The sequence below is a fragment of the Chrysemys picta genome, chromosome 1, assembly GCF_011386835.1.
Source record: "Chrysemys picta bellii isolate R12L10 chromosome 1, ASM1138683v2, whole genome shotgun sequence".
In the NCBI taxonomy this organism is placed as follows: Eukaryota; Metazoa; Chordata; order Testudines; family Emydidae; genus Chrysemys; species Chrysemys picta.
The window spans coordinates 15792731-15817639 of record NC_088791.1 but is presented as its reverse complement, the minus strand read 5'-3'; the positions used below and the strand labels follow the sequence as shown (position 1 = coordinate 15817639).

The 24909-nt window shown below is 39.5% G+C and overlaps 1 protein-coding gene across 18 annotated transcripts in view; it reads left to right on the top strand.

The window, feature by feature from the left end:
* Positions 1–24909, top strand: part of UPF2 (UPF2 regulator of nonsense mediated mRNA decay) — a 124099-nt gene that overhangs the window by 66580 nt on the left and 32610 nt on the right. For all 18 annotated transcript variants that reach the window (XM_065598897.1, XM_065598867.1, XM_065598734.1 and 15 more), the window contains 6 exons: positions 625–900; positions 4097–4280; positions 13623–13762; positions 14506–14610; positions 16247–16345; positions 19422–19589. In XM_065598897.1, coding sequence (XP_065454969.1) covers positions 625–900; positions 4097–4280; positions 13623–13762; positions 14506–14610; positions 16247–16345; positions 19422–19589 — 972 coding nt within the window. The remainder of the gene's footprint in view (positions 1–624; positions 901–4096; positions 4281–13622; positions 13763–14505; positions 14611–16246; positions 16346–19421; positions 19590–24909) is intronic.

The window sequence follows — 24909 nt, the reverse complement described above, 5'->3', positions numbered from 1 at the left end:
TAGAAATAGAGATTATGGAAAATGTTTTTCATTGCTTGATTGATTACTTTTCTACCTACCTGCCAGCTGCTTTCTTTAAGGTCAATCATAAAGTTAGAATAAAAATGAGAGAGGGTTATTAGGGTAGTTACTTCATTCCCTTGCCATAGTAAGATTGTTCCCTATGCACTATTTTTATAATGCTTTTCTAGTCTAGTATTTAAATGTCTGAAGCCATGGATTTTCATATCATTTTCTTTGGAAGTCCATAATTTGATAGAGCTCACAGTTATCGAAAGCTTTTTCTAGATATGTTTAAAAAAAAAAAAAAAAAGCCGAATTCCAGAAACATTCTTTTAAATAATACAGGACTGGGCTTCATTCAAACCTTTATGATATCTATTGATTGGCCAGGTTATATGGCTATCTGTAATACGTAGATAGAACATAGAGTTACTTTGGGCTCTATTGTAACAAATTATATCAAGGAGTGACAATATTATTTAAAGCAAAAACGTACTTTTTTAGTTTACATTTCTGTAATGGAGACTGTAAGGCTCCTTATAGTAATTCCTATTGTGTCCACATGTATAAAAGTAAATGTGTGTTTTGCACTAAACTAGTAAATGTTGGGTTTTGTTCAAGGTTAACCAGCCAAAGTTTAATCAGCGACGGATCAGCAGTGCCAAGTTCTTGGGAGAACTTTACAATTACCGAATGGTCGAGTCAGCTGTAATATTTCGAACTCTATATTCATTTACATCATTTGGTGTGAACCCTGATGGTACTGCTAGTCCACTGGACCCTCCAGAACATCTTTTTCGAATTAGACTGGTCTGCACCATCCTTGATACCTGTGGGCAATATTTTGACAGAGGTTCCAGCAAGCGGAAGCTTGATTGCTTCCTTGTGTACTTTCAGGTATTAATAAACTTAACTTTGTGTTTAAAATTAACTTTGGGTGATGGGTGTATCTTTGCATGGTCCTAAAGATTTATCTATACAGTATCTAGAATCTGTACACTTAGGTTTTTATCATTTGGGCTCCAATTCAGCAAGGGATTTAAATGTGTTTAAATTTAAGAACATGAGCAGTCCTGTAGATTTCCCTAGGACTATTCACATGCTTAAGTTGAGCACATGCTTAAATACTCTGCTGAGTTGAGGCCTGAGGGTACGTCTTCAATCGATTAGCAATCGATTAATCGGGGATCAATATATCGTGTCTCGTTAAGACGCGATATATCGATCCCCGAACACACTCACCGTCGACTCCAGAACTCCACCAGAGCGAGCGGCAGTAGCGCAGTTGACGGGGGAGCCGCGGCTATCGATCCCACGCTGTCTGAACCCCAGGTAATTCAATCCAAGATACTTCGACTTCAGCTACGCTATTCGTGTAGCTGAAGTTGCGTATCTTGGGTCGATCCCCCCGCCCGCCCCAGTGTAGACCAGCCCTGACTGTGAACTCTACAAGCTCTGTAATGATTTTTTTTAAATCCCTTCTGATGTTCATAGTTTTAATGAGAGATTTTTGAAATGGCATTAAAATGTCAAATGTAACTGGATGATGCCATGGTAACTCCATGGAATATTCTGAAACATTCATGGACTTTAGAGTGTTTGTGTTAATCTCTTTTAACTTAATTTAGAAGGACAAAAGAAAAACAGGGAATTTAAAAGATAACTGCAGTGGAGGAGTATTGGCATTAGGGCTGTCAACTGATTAAAAAAATTAATCATGATCTACATTTTCAAATATATTGATTTCAATTAAAACACAGAATACAAAGTACACAATGCTCACTTTATATTTATTTTTTATTACAAGTATTTGCACTGTAAAAATACAAAAGAAATAGTATTTTTCAATTCACCTAATACAAGTACTGGAGTGCAATCTCTTTATCATGAAAGTTGAACGTACAAATGTAGAATTATGTACAAAAAAACTGCATTCAAAAATAAAACAATGTAAAATTTTAGAGCCTGCAAGTCCACTCAGTCCTACTTCTTGTTCAGACAAAGAAGTTCGTTTACATTTGCAGGAGATAATGCTGCCCACTTCTTGTTTACAATGTCACCTGAAAGTGAGAACAGGCATTCTCATGGCACTGTTGTAGCCGGCGTCACAAGATATTTACGTGCCAGATGCGCTGAAGATTCATCTGTCCCTTCATGCTTCAACCACCATTCCAGAGGACATGCATCCATGCTGATGACGGGTTCTGCTCGATAACAGTCCAAAGCAGTGTGGACTGACGCATGTTCATTTTCATCACCTGAGTCACATGCCACCAGCAGAAAGTTGACTTTCTTTTTTTTGGTGGTTTGGGTTCTGTAGTTTCCACGTCGGAGTGTTGCTCTTTTAAGACTTCTGAAAGCATGCTCCACACCTCCTCCTTCTCAGATTTTGGAAGGCACTTCAGATTCTTAAACCTTGGGTCGAGTGATGTAGTTATCTTTAGAAATCTCACATTGATACCTTCTTTGCATTTTGTCAAATCTATAGTGAATGTTCTGACAATCATCTGAGACTTCTAGAACATGAAATATATGGCAGAATGCAGGTAAAGCAGAGCAGGGGCCTTACAATTCTCCCCCAAGGAGTTGAGTCACAAATTTAATTAACGCATCATTTTTTTTAACGAGCGTCGTCAGCATGGAAGCATGTCCTCTGGAATGGTGGCCGAAGCACGAAGGGGCATACGAATGTTTAGCATATCTGGCATGTAAATACCTTGCAATGCCGGCTACAAAAGTGCCATGCAAATGCCTGTTCGAACTTTCTGGTGACATTGTAAGTAAGAAAAGGGCAACATTATCTCCTGTAAATGTAAACAAACTCGTTTTTCTTAGCGATTGGCTAAACAAGAAGTAGGACTGAGTGGACTTGTAGGCTCTGAAGTTTTATGTTTTATTTTTGAGTGCAGTTATGTAACAAAAAAAGACTATATTTGTAAGTTGAATTTTCATGATAGAGATTGCACGACAGTACTTGTATGAGGTGAATTGAAAAATACTATTTCTTTTGTTTGTCATTTTTACAGTGCAAATATTTGTTAATAATAATAATATACTTTGATTTCAATTACAACACAGAATACAATATATATGAAAATGTAGAAAAACATCCAAAATATTTAATAAATTTCAGTTGGTATTCTATTGTTTAACAGTGCGATTAAAACTGCGATTAATCGTGATTAATATTTTTGAGTTTGTCACGTGAGTTAACTGCGATAAATCGACAGCCCTAATTAGCATATATAGTAATTCAGTTTCTTTGTGGTTAAACTAAAGAAGTGATTATTTAAAATATTATGGGGTTCCATGTTTCTGTCTCAGTAAATACATATCAAATTTGATCAGTCTAAAAATTAAAAAGATGTTTTTCCCTAATTGCTGTTAGTCCTGAAAATCTGAAAGTCAGACTGAGTTGTTTCTGGCTTGAACATCACCACCATTAATAAAGGTTCTGCGGATCATACTCTGCCTTCAGATGCACCTGCGCAACCTCATTGTTCTCTCATTTTGCCCTTAAATACACTTGTATAAATAAGGGTAGAATTTACTTTGCATCTTACAGATGAATATAGTGCTGGTTTGCTATAAAGATGTCCATACTTTCGATAGAAGCATCACCCACTGCTACCTGAAGTTTTAACATTCTCATGTTTGTGAAAAATGTCTTCCCTTTTAAAAAAGAATATGATTTGTATGGCTGCATTTGTACAAGAATTAGAGGGATTTTGAAATGCACAAAGGGCAGGTAGGTGCCCATTTCCCGTTGAAAATCTGCCCCTTAAAAAGGGTATTTTCATTCTGTTCCTATTTTTTATTATAATTTCAGTTGCCATAGATGATTTATTTGGTTATGTAATTTAAAATCTGGATTGTCACTTTAAAGTTCTGTATGGATTTTTTTATTTTAGGGATTTTCTTTGAATTGTTTCAAACTGTTTTAGCAGGATACATGAGTTTAGTATGTTTTTAGTGACTTGTATGCATCTACATTTTCTTTAATGTTTTGGTTATGTCTTTTTTTCTTGGTAAAATAGCTTCAGTCAACATGAAGTACAGTACGTATATAACATGAGGATGTTTTGTATTTCAGAGGTATGTTTGGTGGAAGAAGAATTTGGAAGTTTGGACAAAAGACCATCCATTTCCTATTGACATTGACTATATGATCAGTGATACGCTAGAACTGCTGAGACCAAAGATAAAACTCTGCAATTCTCTGGAAGAATCTGTCAGGCAGGTACAAGATTTGGAACGAGAATTCTTAATAAAACTAGGTAAGAAATAGTACATCATCAAAGCCAGTTGTTCGTCTTTTATGCTGTCATTATTATTATTATTACTACTACTATCACTATCCCCCAGTGATGGATCACTACAAAAACTAATTTCCCCCCTGCTGTTACTCACACCTTCTTGTCAACTGTTTGAAATGGGCCACCTTGATTACATTGAACTCATTAGCACTACAAAAGTGATTTTCCTCCCTTCTTGTCAACTTTGAGAATAGCCCACTTGCACCTTAATTGAATTGGCTTGTTAGCACTGACCCCCCCGACTTGGTAAGGCAACTCCCATCTTTTCATGTGCTGTGTATTTATACCTGCCTCTGTATTTTCCACTCCATGTATCTGATGAAGTGGGTTTTAGCCCAGAAAAAGCTTATGCCCAAATAAATTTGGTTAGTCTCTAAGGTGCCACAAGGACTCCTCGTTGTTTTTGCTGATACAGACTAAGAGCTACCACTCTGAAAACTATCCCTCGGGTGTTTTTTAATCTTTTTCTGCATTTCCTGACCTGTTCTGAATCCGGGTAACATATTAATTCGATGTATCTAAAGAAACACTAAACACGAAGGTGACCATGGTTTTTATTTATGATGACTGGTAGAAAAGGAAAAGGAAAACCACCAACTCTAACTTTGTTAGTACACAAGAGCTTTTGGCTGCTTTGATACAGTATTTAGTGCATCCAGCAGTCCTGGTGGCTGAGTAGCTCATCACACACAAGCATATCCATTGGTTCTATTACCTGGATTCCTTTAAGGTATATGGGACCATTACAGTCAAACACTGGACTTATAGAACAAGTAGGGTGGCCTGGTGTCCGGTTTTTGACAGGAAAGTTCGGTCGAAAAGGGGACCTGACAATGTCTGGTTACTACGAGCGGGAGAGGCGCCAGGTCATCACCCGTTCCAGCCTCCTACTCAGCCGGGGCCACCTTCTACCTTCGTTGGGTCCCAGCTCTGCAGGAAAATTCCTCCTGACCCGGGAGGTGGGGATGGGAGGGGAAGAGCAGCGAGTGATGCAGGGGAGGGGGCCTATGGGGAAGAGGCAGGGCATGGGTGGGACCTCGGGGGAAGAGGCAGGACGGGAGATTCCGGCACTCCTGTTGGAGTGTCCGGTTTTTAAATATTACCAAGTCGGCAAACCTAAGAACAAGGCATTCAAATAAGCATGAAATGTGCATTGTAATACCGAGTCATTGGGGGGAGGGATAGCTCAGTGGTTTGAGCATTGGCCTGCTAAACCCAGGGTTGTGAGTTCAGTCCTTGAGGGGGCCACTTGGGGATCTGGGGCAAAATCAGTACTTGGTCCTGCTAGTGAAGGCAGGGGGCTGGACTCGATGACCTTTCAAGGTCCCTTCCAGTTCTAGGAGATGGGATATCTCCAATTTAAAATGAACAGTTGTGCCTACTAATGTGGTCTAGTGTATATTATGTGAAACTGGGGGTCATTTGAGTTCTGTTCCTCAGTCTTGACATGTGACCTTAGACAACTCCCTTGTCCCCTTTCATTCAGTTTTCCTTCTGCATTACCTGCCTCATAGCAGTTGAAGCTTAAATTGATTGAAAACCATCTTGATAGTCTTCAAGGAAAGACAATGGAGAGTGTTAGTGTATTTGTTGTTTGTATCTCCATAGGCACACTCAAGAATGCATATAGAGGGGCAGCTGGGCTCCAGTGGACTAAGCATAAGGATGGGTGTCAAGATCTGTGTAACATCCCTGACTTTGCTACGCCACCTTCGGCATTTCACGAAATCTCTCTGCCCCTCATTAACACCATTCCATAAAATGGAGATAAAATTATTTACTAAACCACCTATTGGAAGAGCTTTGAAATATACAGTTCTTTTCATCCTTAGAAGTGTGGTGTTAGCCTGTCTCCAGTGAATACTTCAATAGATGAGGAAAATGGTGCTTTGGGCATCTTTTTCAGCACTCTAGGAAGGGTAAACTTGACCACGTAGTATCTTTCTCTTTAAGGCTAGGCCTACAAAATGTCATGAGTGTTCCAATGTTTGCTATGTAGAGAGATTAATAGTGGTCTTTAACAATGATGTATTACAGAAATAAAGTAGAAGAAATACTATTGCTTGAACTTTTGGAATATTTAGTAAGTAGCAAGCAGATCTGGAGACAAAGTAAGTCACTCTTTAAGAGACTTTAGGAAGTGGGTGATAGAATGGCTTTCTGGAAGAAATTCCTTCCCTTTAGGATGCATAAAAGTTCTGCTGGATAAAAGTCATCAAGGAACTGCTACCGGTGGCCTGCATAAGAGGAAGAAATGACAGTTGTGTCATGTGGAGTTATTCTTTATTCACTGGGTTGAAAAGGTTCAGTATAATCCTGTATTTTCCAAGACCCATGTTGGCTTACTCTTATGTTAGGCATGACAATAGCAATTCTTGTCAAACCGGAATAGTCTGGAACTACAATAAAACAAGGGAACCTGTTTGCTATTCTGTTTACTGACCACAGCTCTATTTCTAGAAAGCTGACTGTCAGACATTTTGAATCTTTTATATTTTCCTTGGAATGCTCATAAATAGGCTCACAGTTTTCAGTGGAGGAAATTACTCGATGAGAATGTGACTCCCTTACTTATGCTAAATGTAAACACTACTTCTGTTCTCTTTATGCTTCTGTTAAACTGGATTCATAGACTGCTTTCTTTAAAGAGCATATGGAAACTAGTGCTGCATTTGTGAGTTACTAAAAGGTAAACCTGTTCTTGTTCCAACTACAGTGGTGTACATTTATGAAACACTCCAAAGTTATCTGTGTTGAAATTAGTTAGCATCAGGAGCAAACACCAGGCCGTGGGGACCCCACAGCTCAATTGACCAAACACTCCCTAATGTTTATATCTAGAAACACTAGGGCAATGATGCATTAAAAAAAAAAAAATTATGCAGTGCCATTGGCTGTTAATGTATTCAGTCGTTGAATGGATTTATTTTATAATTTTTAATTTCTAATTGGGAGCCCTGTTTTACTAGAGGCTTTTTTGTGGATTTTTTCACTTACGAGTGTTAATTTATAGGCAAAGAACTTGATCCACGCTACTTCTAGTTAAATCAGTTCAGTTCTCAAAGTAATCCCTTAATTTAAGGGTCAATATATGGAGAAATTATCCATTGATTTTTATTTTTAAGAGGAATTTGCATTTTATTCACTGTGCTATTCATTTAATTAAAATTCTTCAAATATAATTTAGTATTAATATCAGACTTTGACTTCCTTATATATGTTACGATGATCAGAAAGAAAAAAACAAATTTGGAATGGAAACCATTTTAGGTAAAAAATTTTCCCTTCCTCATGGCATGATCTAAACTAGTGCTTTTATGATCTCTTAACTCCCCCCAAAAGGCAAATTATGACTAATTATATGCATTTTAATAAATTCCTTTCAAAGATGCCCAGCAGTTTCTGCTGTAAGTCAAAGTAATTTCCACCCTCTGAACCATTTTCTGTAGATCAGTTGCATCCAGTACAGTAGTGGGATCTCCTCATTCCTGGAGCATGAGTGAGCCAGTTTTGGGAAATGGCATTCATTGTGTTCATTGTGGCACCAGACAGGCAGATCACCGTTGTTATTTTTAAAGGTGCTATTGAATGAGCAACTATTGAGTTTCCAATATCTTTTTCTCCTAGTTAAATACATATATGGTAGGATAGTCACTAATCCTTTGCTGTTATGACTATACATAGAGTAGGGTCCAGAAGATTCTTATCTGTATTTCTCTGTTCAGATCTTTGAAAGCTATTATGATAGGTACAAATGTTTTCAGTGGAAAAGATTTTGTTGGAATAGTTTTAATGAGGATTCTGACCAAACTCCAAATCATAATCTGTTCCTACATGATTTTAGTAATTTTGTCAGATTAGTATTTCTATGGATTTATTTCTGAGATTCGGGAAATATTCCAGTAATTAAAATGGGTATATGACCAAAAAAAATTTGTACTATTTACTTGACACTGTTCTAGCCTGTGTTAATATTTTGTACTTTCACACATATGCCTATCTATCGCTAGATTTGTGGCATAAATATAAGAATAAGACATCCTGAAGAACTTTACAAATTATTTACATGTACATACGAGAGGAGCCTATACACGGTTGGAAATGAACATGTAACAATTTGGTGCAGCAGCTTGACATGTAGTGAGGAGGAATATAGTGTCCAGTTGAAATTATTGTGTAGGAAAGACACTCTGCTTGCCTAAATTTATGGTAACTGTCAAAATGGAAATTTAATCCAGACTAAAAGGTTAATAGTCCTACTCTAGCAAAAACGGCTTGTGATTTGTAGTGGTCACAAGTGGCTAGGATTATTATTATATTTCTTGTTTGTATGATATCAAATTGAGCAAGCATAGTGCTCCTCAACATCTTTGCTTGGCATTTAATCAGTATGATAGAGGGAGGATTGCTGCTACCTGCTCTCACCATTATTAACAGTTTTTTGTTTTTTTTTATGTGGTGGAGATGCTAGTTAAAAGGATTTCACTAGTCTGATGGGTTGGCTGCTTGCTCTCTAAATAGGCTGGCGTGGAAGCAAAAACTAGTAGTACTCTCTGCTCTCATCACCCTTTCTCCCCTTCTAGTCACATTCCCTTTACCTCTGTCAATACCTTCGTTAGGCTCTGTATTCCCAAAATATTAACACAGTTCCCTTCTCTCTGAAGATTGCTTTTCTGGTGCTCACTCCTCAGTAGCAACTCTTGCTCTCCTTGATTTTTAACTCATCCAGTGTAATTGGATGTTGGGGGGTGAAACTGGAACAGCTTTAAATATATTTCTTTTCATTAAACTTCAGGTGCTGTTTAAAAGTGTTACAGTTCTTGATAGCAATCTGTCCATGGAAACCCAAGTTTGCATACTTGCTCCTTCAGCCAGTACAGTAACTCCTCGCTTAACGTTAGTTACGTTCCCCAAAAATGCGACTTTAAACAAAACGATGTTAAGCAAATCCAATTTCCCCATAAAAATGAATGTAAATGGGGGGGTTAGGTTTTAGGAAAAAAAACTTTCACCAGACAAAAGACTATATTATATGTGTATGTATATACATAATATGCGCACAGCATAAGTTTTAAACAGTTTAATATTGTATACAGCAATGATGATTGTGAAGCTTGGTTGAGGTGGTGGAGTCGGGGTGGGATATTTCCCAGGGAATGCCTTACTGCTAAACGATGAATTAGTACTCGGCTGAGCCCTCAGGGGTTAACACATTGTTGTTAATTTAGCCTCACACTCTACAAGGCAGCACAAATAGAGGGGAGGGAGACAGCATGGCAGACAGACACACACACCCCCTGTAGAGTAACTCCTCATTTAAAGACATCCTGGTTAATGTTGTTTCGTTGTTACATTGCTGATCAATTAGGGAACATGCTCGTTTAAAGTTGTGCAATGCTCCCTTATAATGTTGTTTGGCAGCCGCCTGCTTTGTCCACTGCTTGCAGGAAGAGCAGCCCATTGCAGCTAGCTGGTGGGGGCTTGGAACCAGGGTGGACCAGCAGCCCTCCATCAGCTCCCTGCTCCCCTAAGTTCCCTGTGCAGCAGCCACCCAGCAGGCTACTAGTTGCTGGCAGTTAGCTGTCCCTCTCCCCATTGCCATGTGCTGCTCCTGCCTTCTGCCTTGGAGCTGCTCCCGGGAGCCTCCTGCTTGCTGTGCAGGGGAGGGGGAAGAGGAGGGCTAATGTCAGGGTGTCCCCTTCCCCCCTACTCCTGCCCCCCCCTCCCCGCTTGCCCCTTCTCCATATAGAGCAGGGTGGGGACAGGACAGGGCTCAGGATGGAGAGAGCTTGCTGGCCGCAGCTGCTGTCTCAACTTCCTGATTTTTTTAAAGGCATTGTACTTAGTGCGGTCAGCATACTTAAAGGGGGCATTGCGCCTCTCTCCCCCCCCCACACACACACACGGTGTGTCTCTGTCTGCCATGCTGTCTCCCCTCCCTCCACTTGTGCTGCCTTGTAGAGTGTGAGGCTACATTAACAACAATGTGTTAACCCTTGAGGGCTCAGCCGAATGCTAGTTCATCATTTAGCAGTAAGGCATTCCCTGGGAAATATCCCATCCAATTCCACCCCCTAACTTCACCACCTCAACCAAGCTTCACAATCATCATTGCTGTGTACAATATTAAATTGAAACTTATACTGTAGTATATAGTTTTGTCTGGTGAAAAAAATTTCCCTGGAACCTAATCACCCCCACCTCATTTACATTCATTCATAGCTCAGTGGTTTAAGCATTGACCTGATAAACCCAGGGTTGAGTTCAATCCTTGAGGGGGCCATTTAGGGATCTGGGGCAACAATTGGGGATCGGTCCTGCTTTGAGCAGAGGGTTGGACTAGATGACCTCCTGAGGTCCCTTCCAACCCTGATATTCCATGATGATTAGCGAGGAAGATTGATAGCTTGGAGCCTCTGAAATTCGGGGGAAGAGAGTGTGTATGCATGAGCAGAACTTGAGTCAAACTCCACTAAGTACAAAACAATATCCTACCATTAATAGTATTACCGAGATTTGGCTAATTTAAAAGTCTTAAGGACATAGGTCCAGATTTTTCTAAAGTGACTTATGATATTGGGTGCCCTGTCCGAAACCCCTTAAAAGGCCCTGGCTGATTGTGGGTGCTCAGCACTTTCTGAAACTCAGGTCCTTTTAAAGTCTCCAATTGGGTACCAAAAAAAACCACGGGGTTCCCAAAATCACTATTCATTTAGAAAATCTTAATAGATAAAAATTGTATACATCAGTATTGCCAAGTTTGATCTGAATACCTCACATGGCCCCCATTTAGGCTGTATCTGAGCACTTCGTCTAAGAATGGTTTGAGAGTAGAAGACATGTTAGTCTGTATCTGCAAAAAAAACCCTGAAAAAACCAGGAGTACTTGTGGCTGAAGAAGTAGGCTGTAGCCCACAAAAGCTTATGCTCAAATAAATTTGTTAGTCGTCTAAGAATGTGTTTTGTTTTTTAATTCAAGGGAGTACTGGATCCTCTTGTATGAAATATTGCATTGTTTAATATAAGCATTTGAGTAGAGATGTGCTGTGAAGCCCCAGTATTTTGTTGTCATGCTTCTGGTATAGATTTATATTATTAAACTGGTGTGTCTATAAAATTGCAAAAGTTACTGCATGACTTGTTTTAGGACACTTTAAAATAAATCTGTTATCCGTGAAGTGTCTAACAGCCAACCAGCAAATTGATGTTCTACAATAAACTAGAGTAGGTTAAAATTTGTCTACTTTGAGTCATGATACTGAAACAAGGAAAAGGCACTGCCCTTGTATTCTAGCGATCTATAGATTTGAAGGCTACACAGACCTTTCTGACAAAGCCTGGCCATCATATTTTCAAAATGCTTCCTTGTCGCTTTTCATGACTTATTGCGCAAATCATGGATAGTGATTAAAGAAGCAATGTGAATAAGATTTCTGCAGTGGATTCATGGACATAGCCAATACAGTTGGGTTTGGGGTAGTCTATACTGAGCTGATCATTGTTGGTCTGTGTTGAAGCTCCAATTTAATGCACTCATGATGGCCCATAGAACCAAAAATCTCTCTTGCTACAAAAATTTGTCCCCAGCTCAGGTTTCCACAGTTATGAAAATGAGCTCCAAACTTGCTGGAGTAGATTGAAGTATTGTTTGCTGCAATAAGAAACAAAACTAGCTACTCAAAGTTCTAGGAGAATGGAAATTAGTTCTTTCTTTGTGCTCCAAAATAACTAACCCAACTGTAGATCCTAAGTGTATGGGTCATATAGTTTAAACTATGAATAAGGTACTGTGTACTGACTACATCAGTTTTGAAGGGTATCTTCGAAAAATCATTGGCTGAAATCTTCTGTGTTGGGCAAGACTAGCATCAATATCATTCTCTGCTAGCTCAAACCACAATCCCCATGAGCATAAAGTGGCTTTGTGGATTAATGAAAAAATGTAAAGAATGTATGAAAGAGAACTGTGTGCTAGAAGCTTGTCCATTTTTGTAGTGGATGGCTTAGCTTCAGCAAGAGGTTTTTTTCAAAAATAAAAATAAACGACCTTGTTTTTCCATCTTTCAGAGCCATATTAAATTCTCATATGTCTTTTATGAATAGTTTAACTATTTCTAAAACTAAATTGTAAGCTGAAATACACCAACTGCATTTTCTGATCTGATCATGTGTAATGGCGTCCAATTCCATAAAGGAGAATTGAAATTATATCACAGAATATTTAGTGAAGTAATAGCAAGGTCTGGGATAATCCAAAATTATCCAAACCAAAATTAAAATACACTTGTAATTATTTAAAGGAGACAGTATAGTTAAGAGAACAAACCAGGTTGAAGGATAATTTTATGAAGAAATCAGAGCATTAGTGAGTGGGTTGTCTAGTCAAAATAATACAAAACAAAAACCAGAAGACAAAGTAGACTTAACAGGGATGGAGACAATGAGTCTGTCAATGGAGAAGATGGTAAGATGAACGGGACCCTAAGGATCCCTCTCTAATGTAGGATAGGGACATTAGGTGACTGCTTTGCGAGGTGTGCAGGATTTGCACATACATACTCACTGCAGGATCTCAGGGCCTTAGTAGGGAAACAAAAATCAGTTTCAGTTTTACAAGAATCTATTATAAACAGGCTAAATGTTTTTTCCAGAGTTATCAACTGTATTGTGAGAGTTTCATTTTATAATAAATCACAGTAACAACAACAATTTTTACTGTGGTTTTATTTGATGCAATGCTGTGAGCTGAGAATTGAGAGTTCCTAACACAGGTTGTAGGAATTTTCACTATATGTCTGAAGTGTTTCTTAAACAGTCTGTACAGTTCTTGATAAATCTCCAAGAATACTGAAAGTCTCACTGCAGAGATCCAATAACTTCTAGCATCTGGCATTTTATGTACAGCATCTAAGATGTTTGTGTCATTTCAATGTAGCCTTCAAAATGTAGTACAGGGGAGTTGAAGAAATTTCAAAGATATTTTGAGATGTAACACTTGGTTACTTGATCGGTGCTCTGTGGAAATTCCTAAATGTTCCCAGTAAAAATCCTTTCTTGAGTTGTTTTGAAACCATTTTCTCTTATGATTTTGCTCAGAAAGAAATACCTTATACAATTATAAATACACGTATCATTCAAGACTTAATCACTAGTACTGCATAATACTTTAGTCAGCATTTTCTAGGAGTGGGTTTCTCAAACTGTTATACATCAGTACAGTATTTTTATGTGATGCCACAGTAAAACATTGCTTCCTGTCTAACACATTCTATTCCTAATCCCTTCCTATTTTTCATTTCTCAGGCCTTGTGAATGACAAAGATTCAAAAGATTCTATGACGGAAGGAGAGAATCTGGAAGAAGAGGAAGAGGAGGAGGAAGGTGGAGCAGAGACAGAAGAACAGTCTGGAAATGAAAGTGAAGTAAATGAGCCAGAGGAAGAGGTGATCACATTCATTTACCTTATTTTGCACTTATTTGCAGGAAACAAGAGGCACCTTGTGCTGTTCATCATTTTTCCTGTGTAATAGGGATAATAAGGCGCATTTGAATCACGTCAGTCTTCATTACTACTTCAGACTGCTTCTGTAATCTTTTGAATCAAATTGATATAGCCAATAAAAAAGCAAGTGTGCAATACGCTAATATATGTGATCTTGAAAATTCTAACTTCTGTGGCTTATTGTAGCTCAAAAGTTGGTCTCTCTCACTAAGTTTGTCTCTGTTTTTGGTCTAATAAAAGATATTACCTCACCCACCTTGTCTGTCAAATATCCTGGGACCAGCACAGCTTCAACAACACTGCATAAAACAGCTTGTCAGTTTAATCTTTGATAAAAAATTAGTCTGCTTTCAGATCAGTTTCAGTGGGGAAAATATAACTTGTTCAATAAAGAACAAGTTTTGGAAACAAGATGAGGACCCATGCATAGCGCAGATCAAGGGTTAGTGTGACAGTAAGATGAGTATTCAAAAACAGATCAGTAAATGTTGCTAGATGGCATGGCATTATCATTGGAAGCAGACTACATTGCATGTTGTGATCAAAGATCAATCAATCGATTATACAGTATTTCATGACAGTGAGGAGGGCTGTAAACAGTGAATGCACTTAATGTTTCCCTCATTAAATTATGTTTAAATTTTAATGACATGCTACATTTTAACTTTAAGTATACTATTTCAGGAGTGCTCAGACAACGATGATGAGGAGGGTGAGGAAGAAGAGGAAGAGAATACCGATTACCTCACAGACTCCAATAAGGAGAATGAAACTGATGAAGAGAACACAGTACGTGCCGCTGCTTTTGAATAATGAGGCCGGTTTTACATGCTCAGTATTCTTGACTGAATATTTTTAGCAGATAATGCTCATTAGAGATTAGGGGACATACACTAAAAATATTCACAAATGTTCTTTCAAACAGAAACCAAGTTCACTTTGACATTTGCAACTCCTTAATGTTTGATTTTCACAGACATTCGTACAAACGCTTTTGCTTACAAGACTCTTTTAGGAAAGTGTCCCAAGTAGTCATGAAAATGTTCATTCACATTGGAAGAGATTTCATAGCCATTGTGAAAACACTGAGTGGACTGCTAAAAAAGAGGGAAAGTTTTGACATGCTATTGAGGTAACGAATATTTCCAGCAAATTGACATGGTAAAGTAGATTCTCCTTTGAGTCACAGAATTGTAATAAGGAGGCAGGACAAACAAACAAAAAGCAGCAGTGAAGAAATGATGAGGGTGTGTTGTTACCTCACCATCAAAAGCAACCACATCAAACCCGGTCATCCAGCTGTGTGCCTGGGAGTGTGATCTAATAGTAAGATGGTGAATGATCACCCCAAATGTTACCACAGATGTGCTGTGGTAACATCTGAGAAAGTAGCATATTGAGGTATTTGCTGCGTTATATTCTGATTACCTCCATTCAGCTCAAAAAGACACACCAAATGACAGTCACTTGGATCATAGAAACAAGCAGCACCATTGCCAGGGGCAGAAACAGGTGTGATGGAGAATGAGGGCCTATTTATACAGCCTTTGATGCCACTGTCTCTTGGGTGATGGCATTTGCTTAGTACTACTCAGCTATTCTGACGTTAATGAAATGGAGCCTTTAGCCCAGAGAGGTCATTCAGCTGTAGGAGAGTGGAAAGGAGGATGTTGTGCAAGAGATTCAGGAGAGACTGCTGAGGTTGTTGGTCTTGAAACATTCTGCTGCTGCCTCACTGGATGGTGGTGCAGAGGCAGAACCAATTGGCCCCCCACTGAGCTGAGTGTCTTATTTAATATTGTTAGGTCTACAGTTTTGTTCCACTTAAAAAGAATAAAAATTATCATAGACTAAAATGTGTTCTCAAGAACCACATGCCAAACAACCACAAAGCCTCTCTGTAGATAACTAACTAGGGTCTCATTGCATCAGTGTGCCCTTACATCAGCTGTCCCATGAATGGATGATGATTACTATTTATAGTAGTACCTGCTAGATGTATGTGTTTTACAAATATTTAAGGGCAGTCCCCTCTGAATAAGCATTCTAATTCTCCAGTCTAAGAAATACAGCCAAATCAATCAGTTGCAGATGGGGGGAGAATATTATTTTGTGTATATTGTAGGCATGGTATCTTAAAATAAATACCAATCAATGTGCCAACTGTATTGCAACATATTGCAAATCATCACAGTTTTTAGGCACTGATCAATGTTAGTAAACATTAGAGCAGTAAACACCAAAATTCCTAAACTGGGCAAATCCATTTTAACATTTTTTTTCCTTCAACAATTTTTTTTTAAACTAAAGCCATGACAAATGTTGTCAGAGATACAAGCAGAGTAATTTTCTTAGTAATTCAGATCCATCCTGAACTTCACTACTGCGGAAATTAATCTAACAGAATATTTGTCTTCTATACCAGGAAGTAATGATTAAAGGAGGAGGACTTAAACACGTTCCTTGTGTAGAGGATGAGGACTTCATTCAAGCATTGGATAAAATGATGCTGGAGAATCTTCAGGTATTAGTCCTTGTTATTGTCTTGGATTAAGTAAGCCCCTTTACTGCATAGTTGATTCTGAAATAAGTGGTTAACGTGGAGCTGCTTGCACCATGGGATGTGGTGGGTTTTTTTTCATACTCTGTTTTTGGCTGCCTTCCTCCAGTGCTAGGCTTTCTTAATTCTGCACAACTGCTATGAGGCTTTTTTTTTGAGATACCAGGCCTTCTGCCCACCTTCTTAGGTAGGGGCCTTTTGAGGTGGGAAGAACAGTCATGAAAATCAGTCTTGGATGCTGAGGTGGTTTGGTTCAATCCTGTGCTTTCACAAAAGCCTCCCTTTCCCCCCTTAATCTTTACTCCCTCTCCTGTCATTACAAATATCCTGCAGCTCTGAATGCTAAATGGAGCTCTGTTAATCCTGTGCTTTATTGACCAGCAGGTGTGCTTTTGAGATGCACCCATCCTGCCAGCTCCGGAAGGGAGAGAGAATCCAAGATTCAGTCTTGGGTCTGCTGTTTGATAATATCCTGATTATTAATTGTGAAGTTTAGATAAAAAGGCAATATTAAATTGCTTCTGCTCTTCCAGTAGTACTGCCAGACACCACATAGATGACCGGTTTCAGAGCAGCAGCCGTGTTAGTCTGTATCCGCAAAAAGAACAGGAGTACTTGTGGCACCTTAGAGACTAACAAATTTATTAGAGCATAAGCTTTCGTGGGCTGCAGCCCACTTCTTCAGATGCATCTATATGCCACTGTGACGGGTTGGATCACAGAAACCCCCTTGGGAGCCGCCACCCGATGTGCAAAGACTACCCCTGCTCCTGTTTTCCCTGCCAGCTCAGGACTCCAGCACCCTGTCTTGCTGAGCCAGACACTCCCATCTGCCCCAACACAGACCCAGGGTCTGAATCACTTGCCCCAAAGCTGCAAGTTTACCTGAAAACAGCTCACAGAAGTGTGCTTGTCTCTAGCACTCAGATGCCCAACTCCCAATGGGGTCTAAACCCAGATAAATCTGTTTTACCCTGCATAAAGCTTATGCAGGGCAAACTCATAAATTGTTCGCCCTCTATAACACTGATAGAGAGATATGCACAGTTGTTTGCTCCCCCAGGTATTAATACATACTCTGAGTAAATTACTAAATAAAAAGTGATTCTATATGCATCCGAAGAAGTGGGCTGTAGCCCACGGAAGCTTATGCTCTAATAAATTTGTTAGTCTCTAAGGTGCCACAAGTATTCCTGTTCTTTTTGCACATAGATGAATTGGCCTTTGGATGGTGCCATCCTAATTGACTGAAAAGATACACAAAGAAATTCTCATGTCTTCTTGATGAGCCTACTGATGTTGCTGGAGTGGCGGAAGTTATGGTTTTTACTTGTTTCTTTGAATGCTAGTGATATTTTGGGGAGGTATTTTATTATACAGACTAATTCAAACATGCTGCTAGGGAGTAAGTTTTCACTCTTGTAATATCCAGTGGGATATAATTAATTCTTTGCTGATGTGCATCTTCTAAAACAGGCATCGTAAGTGGCCTTTTAACAAGAGTCAGATCTGTTCACCCACTTTAGTAAAGTAGACTCAATACAAAAAATGTTTCCTGAACTTAATGCAACCTTGTCAAATGCTGTAAAACTGCTAAATTATAGTATCAGAGGGGTAGCCGTGTTAGTCTGAATCTGTAAAAAGCAACAGAGGGTCCTGTGGCACCTTTGAGACTAACAGAAGTACTGGGAGCATAAGCTTTCGTGGGTAAGAACCTCACTTCTTCAGATGCAAGTCTTGCATCTGAAGAAGTGAGGTTCTTACCCACGAAAGCTTATGCTCCCAGTACTTCTGTTAGTCTCAAAGGTGCCACAGGACCCTCTGTTGCTAAATTATAGTATTTCTATCATCAGAACACTCAATTCCAGATGCTTTCAATATGGCTTGTGACTGGAGATGTGTTCTGAGTGCAAATAGTTCCTTTTTCTTACTTATGTAGAAGTTATATCAAGAGGAAACGTTTTGAGCTGGTTATTTTTTAAAGCTCAGAAATGAGATATTTGTATTTCTGGAAGGTGACTATGCAGAAAACGTTTGCAGTCCAGCATTGGCTATTTAATGTGGCATACTTAATTGATGTATCTGATCAATTAAATATGTTGAATCTGTTAGTAGAGTGATGCAATACAAACATTTTTAAAATTATAGATAAGGCAGTTGCCATTTTGAGAAAACAGAGCCTGGCCAGGGGGACAGAATAGAAAATAATGCCTAACCTCATTTGAATTTCTTAGTGACTTCTGTGGAAGGATGGAAATTTCCGAGGACAGTGTGGAAGGAGCAGTTAGTGATCATATAGGAACTCTATAAAATGAGCTCAAGTACTGTTTCAAGAATCAGTGATTAAGGAATGGAAGTAGTATGGCTGGAAGAGAATTGCTTTTAGTAAAGCAGTTGTAAATTGTTTTCTTCTGCCCAATAAATATATGGAGATGCTAATTGATTCTTTCAACTGACTGCTCAATAAAGATAAAGCCTATTACACAGATACTCTGCCATTTTTGGCTTTATGCATCACCTGATTATCCATACATAGGATGTTAAGCATTATAAATGTTGCTGCCATTTGAATTTACATAGCATATCAATGGCTAAAATAAAAACAAAACAGATGACATCTGGAGAATAATTTGCTACTCTGTTGCGAGCACTGTATCAATAATAGAGTAATTGGAATATTACAAAAAATCTGAATCCAGAATTACTGATCTTAATATTATATCCAATTTTAATTGAATTGTTTCTTTAATTTTAAAAATCATTCACAAATCCCTTTAAAATTGAGTATATTTTCTCATTGTCGTCTTCTAAAATAGCATTCTGCAATGTTCTCAATTCTACGTAATGACTATAAGAGGGTAAGAAATGTAGGAACTCAGAGGAAACAAAATACATTTTAATGAGACTATGCATGTGTATAGCTCTGTTATTTTAGAAGGTAATTGACATTTTTTATTAAAAATGAATTGTGAAAACCACAAAGCTTTCATATGTTTAGCATTTGATTGCCTCGAGCATTGTGCATCCCCTTTCTCTTTAGCAACGGAGTGGAGAATCTGTGAAAGTACATCAGCTGGATGTTGCTATTCCTCTGCATCTCAAGAGTCAGCTAAAGAAGGGTCCACCCTTGGGTGGTGGGGAAGGAGAATCTGAGTCGGGAGACACAATGCCATTTGTCATGTTAACTCGAAAAGGCAACAAGCAGCAGGTAAGGGGTTATCTGGATGTAAGTAAACATTTTCCTTTGTCACAACACAGTGTGTGGTTTCTTTATCTTTATTTCTTAGAATGGGATGCAGTCCTCTGTTCTGTTGATGGGAACTCCCTGGAATTCTAAATTCTTACTAGGAGTCGTGTAGAGGACCACTTTATACCATTATTTGTTCTTATATTAAGTTCTCTAATTAGACCAAAGAGAGATGCTGAGCAGTGTTTGTTACGTATACAAAGTACAGGCGCAGTTTAACTGGCAGCTAGGAATTTGAATCCATGCTGTTATAAGGTGCCACTGGGACTTGGAAAGCCAGCATGATTAACATCAGCAATAAGAGTAATATACTCAAGGGAGTGTCACAGATCTAGTCGAGCTCCCACTCTTGCACCCTTACCAGACTGCTGATGAGATCCATCTCATTAGACCCCAGGTGCTTTAAGCCTCCAGAATCTAAACATAAGTCCAGGCACTGCCCCGGCTTGGCATTTCTGAGCATGCTTTCAGGTTGTAAATCCTCTGTCTAGCACCCCCTTCTGAGCGCTGAGACACTGCAGTTCAACTGCCTAATCACTGGGGACAGTGCTGACCTTTTAAGCTTCCCAGGAGCTTAAACATGTCCTCCCAGAATTCCAGCCATGTGGGCACTTTTACCATTTTCTTCTTCAGGGGCATGTTGATAGTATAAGCCAAAAGACATGGCCCAAGATTCTAAGACACCATTACTCTTTATTTAATAGTACAAGAAACACACAAATGTAGACAAAATAATAAACCCACCTATATGCACTTCTTTGAATAATGTCACTATGGCTGCTCCACTTGAGGTGCACATGCATCCTGTGCACCTTCGATCAGAGATTTTCTTCAGCAGTAGGTGGTATGCATCCTAGGTATCCTCATGCCCCATACCAAGGATGTATAGGGCTATGGCAGACAAACCACACTCCATTTTTTCTCAACTTCCTTGGCGTCAGGCGGAGTATCTAGGGGTGCCCACTTGTGCAGCCACTTACCTCACTTGCTCTTGGTAGTTAGTTTACCTATATTAGTTTAGGTTTTTTTAGGTTTTATATTGGTTTAGTTTTATTTTATTTTTCCTATAAACTTAGGCTTTTAGCCTCTCCCCTTTCCCACACCCCCTTCAGGTGAGAACCCACCTTCTCTGAAGGAGCTTTCTTTTCCTTTTCCTTTGGGCGTACCTAAATCCCCAGGATTCAAACATTGCCTCACTTGCCAGGAGTCCTTCCCCGTTAGTGATGGCCACTCGCACTGTATCCACTGTTTAGGAGGTACTCAAATGCAATCGAAGTGTAAGGTTATCTCTGGATTCAAGAGATGTTTCAGGAAAGACAGGGAGATAAAGTTTTGTCTCCTCATGATGGAATGCTCTCTCCATCCTACATCATAATAGCGATCCTCTATCCTCTGACTCTCCGACAGCAGTTTTGAAGTGACCACAGTCCCCCACCAACCTCTGCACCTTTATTACCTTCCAGACCTGTGGGGGAGAGATCTGCAGTGCTGACAACGTGAAGTCTCCAGCCAAAAGGCTATCTAAATCTCCTCAAAAAGAACCTGGCCCTAAGAGACTTGCTGTACCAAAAACCTCCAAGTGAAGGTTCCAAGTGGTCTCAGTACCAGGGGTCCCTCTACTCTGAAATTCTCAAGTACCTGTAAAACCCACAGTACCCATCACCTGGTACCAAAACATAACTCGATATAACTGAAGCATGATTGAGGTGTCTGAGACTCCAAAAATTATGCTCTGAGGAAGATGGTACTATCTGAGACCTGTTACCAGATTTCCCCTTTACTTTGGGGTACGCTCATTTATTAGGGTTACTATTTGGAGGGGTTCTGTAATTCTATTAATGTACTTCCTTTGTCACTTCTGTTTTCATATGGAGCTCTACTTCTCCCTTCTGCAAGTCCCCTCCCAATGGAGCTATCCTGCAGGGCCGAGGTTCCCCTGGGCTGGGTTGCCCCAGCACCCCCCCCCCCCCACACACACACACACACTCACTCTCTGAGTGGGCTGCCAAGCAGCACTTTCAAGCTGCAACCCTTATATGCCGCAGGTACCACATTGGAATAGAGTTCGTCTGAGCAGGCTGGGTCGAACAGCACTTTCAGGCTGCCACCATTCTATGCCCCCAGACTCCGCGGACTGGGTGAAGCAGCACATTCAAGCTGCCACCCTTATATGCCCCAGGACTCAGTAGTCTGGGTCGAGCAGCACTTCCAAGCTGTCACCCTCGTATGTCACAGGTTAAGCATGTCCCTATCCCCACTTTCATGTTACAATTGTACTGGTAGTAATCCACTTGGTGAGCAAACCCTACAGTATTTTTGGGCGCTACAGAGATCTTTAGAGCTCTCCTGCTGACAAAAAAACTTCCACCTCCAACGAGCAGCAGCAACTTTGTCGGCAGGAGAGCGCCCCTGCCGACAAAGCACTGTTCACACCAGTGCTTTTTGTCGGTAAAACTTTTGTCGTTCAAGGGTGTGGTTTTTTAACACCTCTGAACAACAAAAGCTTTGCCAACGAAGTACCAGTGTAGACAAAGCCTCAGTCCCTTCTGAAATGACTGTGACTTTTAGTTCCTGTGTCAGTTTTAAAGACAGTCATGCCATGAATATTCAGTTTCATTCTCCAGGCAGGCTCTATGTCCTCACAAGCGATCGATCCCGGAAACAATGGGTCTTAATTGTCTGTAATATGAGTCAACTCCCTGAATCCTTTGGTGTGGCAGAGAGCTGCAAAATCCATATTTCATGGATGTAATATTACAATATGAGCCTCTGGCTGGACATGCATCATCTCTTGGGATATGACTGTTTCCACACTTTGTGCATATAGGCTGGAATTTCCTCCTCCTGATAGTTCTTACTCTCTTTGCTTCGAGAGTTTTATAATGACTTTTAACACTCAAGCATCTATCAAGCTTCCAAGCTAGCTTCAGGTTTTTCAAGTTGCTCCTGCCCATCTGTTCAGTTTGATTGATGGTGACTGCTTTGTATCTGTATAGCTGTGGCTAGGGTTAAATCTCTCCAACTTTAGCTGCTGTGAAAAGTTTTTATCTGTTACCCCAATAACCAGACTGTCTCTGATACTGCATTCCCAAAATCACAGTTTTCAGCCAGTGTATGCAGAACTCTTCTAAAACATTCACCTTTTTTTCCTGTGTGTGGTGTGGGTTTTTTTTTTTTTTTTTTTTTTTTGATGAAAACATGCTCTTTCATAAACCATATTTCTCTGGGATAGAAAGTATCTATCAAACATATCCAGAACCCTTTCATAGTCACCTTTGTGACTGTCTTCAGGAAAGTCAAAGGATTTAAAAATATGCTCTGCTTTCTTCCCCATAGCATGAATTAGAGAAGATAGGTAAATCTCCAGTTTCTTTGTGGAGTTCGTTTGCAATTTGAAATCTTGTAAAATACTTCCAGTCTGTCTATTCTGAAGATTTGTCAAACTGAAATTCTCTGGGGCTTTGAAGAATGACATGAGATCCTTCAACCTTTGTTGTTGTTCTCCTTCTGATTCTTTTCTTAATTTACTCCTGACACCATGTCCTGTACTCCTGTATCAGAGATGAACTGGCTACACAGCTTGTTTATACACACTAGATGTGTTTATCATAAGATCCTTTAATGCAGTCCCAAATATGGCAGCGTTTAGCTTAAATAAGGTATTTTACACACAGCACCACCTATTGACTGAAAAATATGATACAGTTTAGCATTCATTACACATTCTACACAGACTGAGGTTTTCGTGGTTTGGGAAATATGGTCTTAGAGAAAAATACTTTAATTGAAACAATTGAGTCCCAGTTATTTAGGGGACAGAAAAGTGGTTCAGGCAAATACTGAGAAACATTTTAACTTGTATAGACTTGGAGACGCATTGCAAATTACTGAATCTTACGATTTATTAAGTGAAGCCACGCAATAAAAGGAAAACACATAATAAAGTACAATATGTTCCTTAAAGTCCTGATCTGACTAATGTATAGGTGTTTTTGTAGAAATAAGGAGATATTTGTCATATGAGACGTCACTTTTAGCATCTGTTAAATCTTTTCTGAGAGGCGAGAGAGGCAACAATTTTGTGTGTAGATTAACAAAATTGCATTTACCACTTCTTCCCCTTTACAGTAGTTTGGGACCTCTTGAACAAGTTATGTTGCTTGGAATGGTAGTAATATATTTTTATAGTGCTATTGGGGGGGGGGGGGAAACAGATACTTGTCTATTAACATTACTTTTTTGTGTGTACATTCATGCAGGATCTTATCATGGTGTCTGTTTTATTTAAACAAACATTTAACTCCCAAATATATACATCATAGTATTTGTGCTATTGAGTATGAAAAGTGATAAATAAAATTCTATCTGTTAACTGGTAAAAGGTTTTTTATACCAACTTCTGTGATCACAAGTCTAATTCCAAACTTGAGAATTCTGTTTTTATGTCAATGGGTTGACTTGTGATTTACATTTTGAATTACTTTTAGTAAAGAGTAAGAATTATTTTTGTGTGCATGTACGTATCTGGGTTTCGTAGTAACAGTTTACTTTTTTTATTTCCTTTGGCATTCATAGAATCATAGAATATCGGGGTTGGAAGGGACCTCAGGAGGTCATCTAGTCCAACCCCCTGCTCAAACCAGGACCAATCCCCAACTAAATCATCCCAGCCAGGGCTTTCTCAAGCCGGGCCTTAAAAACCTCTAAGGAAGGAGATTCCACCACCTCCGTAGGTAACCCATTCAGGTGCTTCACCACCCTCCGAGTGAAAAAGTTTTTCCTAATATCCAACCTAAACCTCCCCCACTGCAACCTGAGACCATTACTTCTTGTACTCCATTGGCTTTCTTGGCAACAAGGGCACACTGTTGACTCATATCCAGCTTCTCGTCCACTGTGACCCCTAGGTCCTTTTCTGCAGAACTGCTGCCTAGCCACTTGGTCCCTAGTCTGTATTAGTGCATGGGATTCTTCCATCCTAAGTGCAGGACTCTGCACTTCTCCTTGTTGAACCTCATCAGCTTTCTTTTGGCCCAATCCTCTAATTTGTCTAGGTCCCTCTGTATCCTATCCCTACTCTCCAGTGTATCTACCACTCCTCCCAGTTTAGTGTCATCTGCAAACTTGCGGAGGGTGCAATCCACACCATCCTTCAGATCATTAATGAAGATATTGAAGAAAACTGGCCCCAAGACTGACCCTTGGGGCACTCCGCTTCATACCAGCTGCCAACGAGACATGGAGCCATTGATCACTACCTGTTGAGCCCGATGATTTAGCC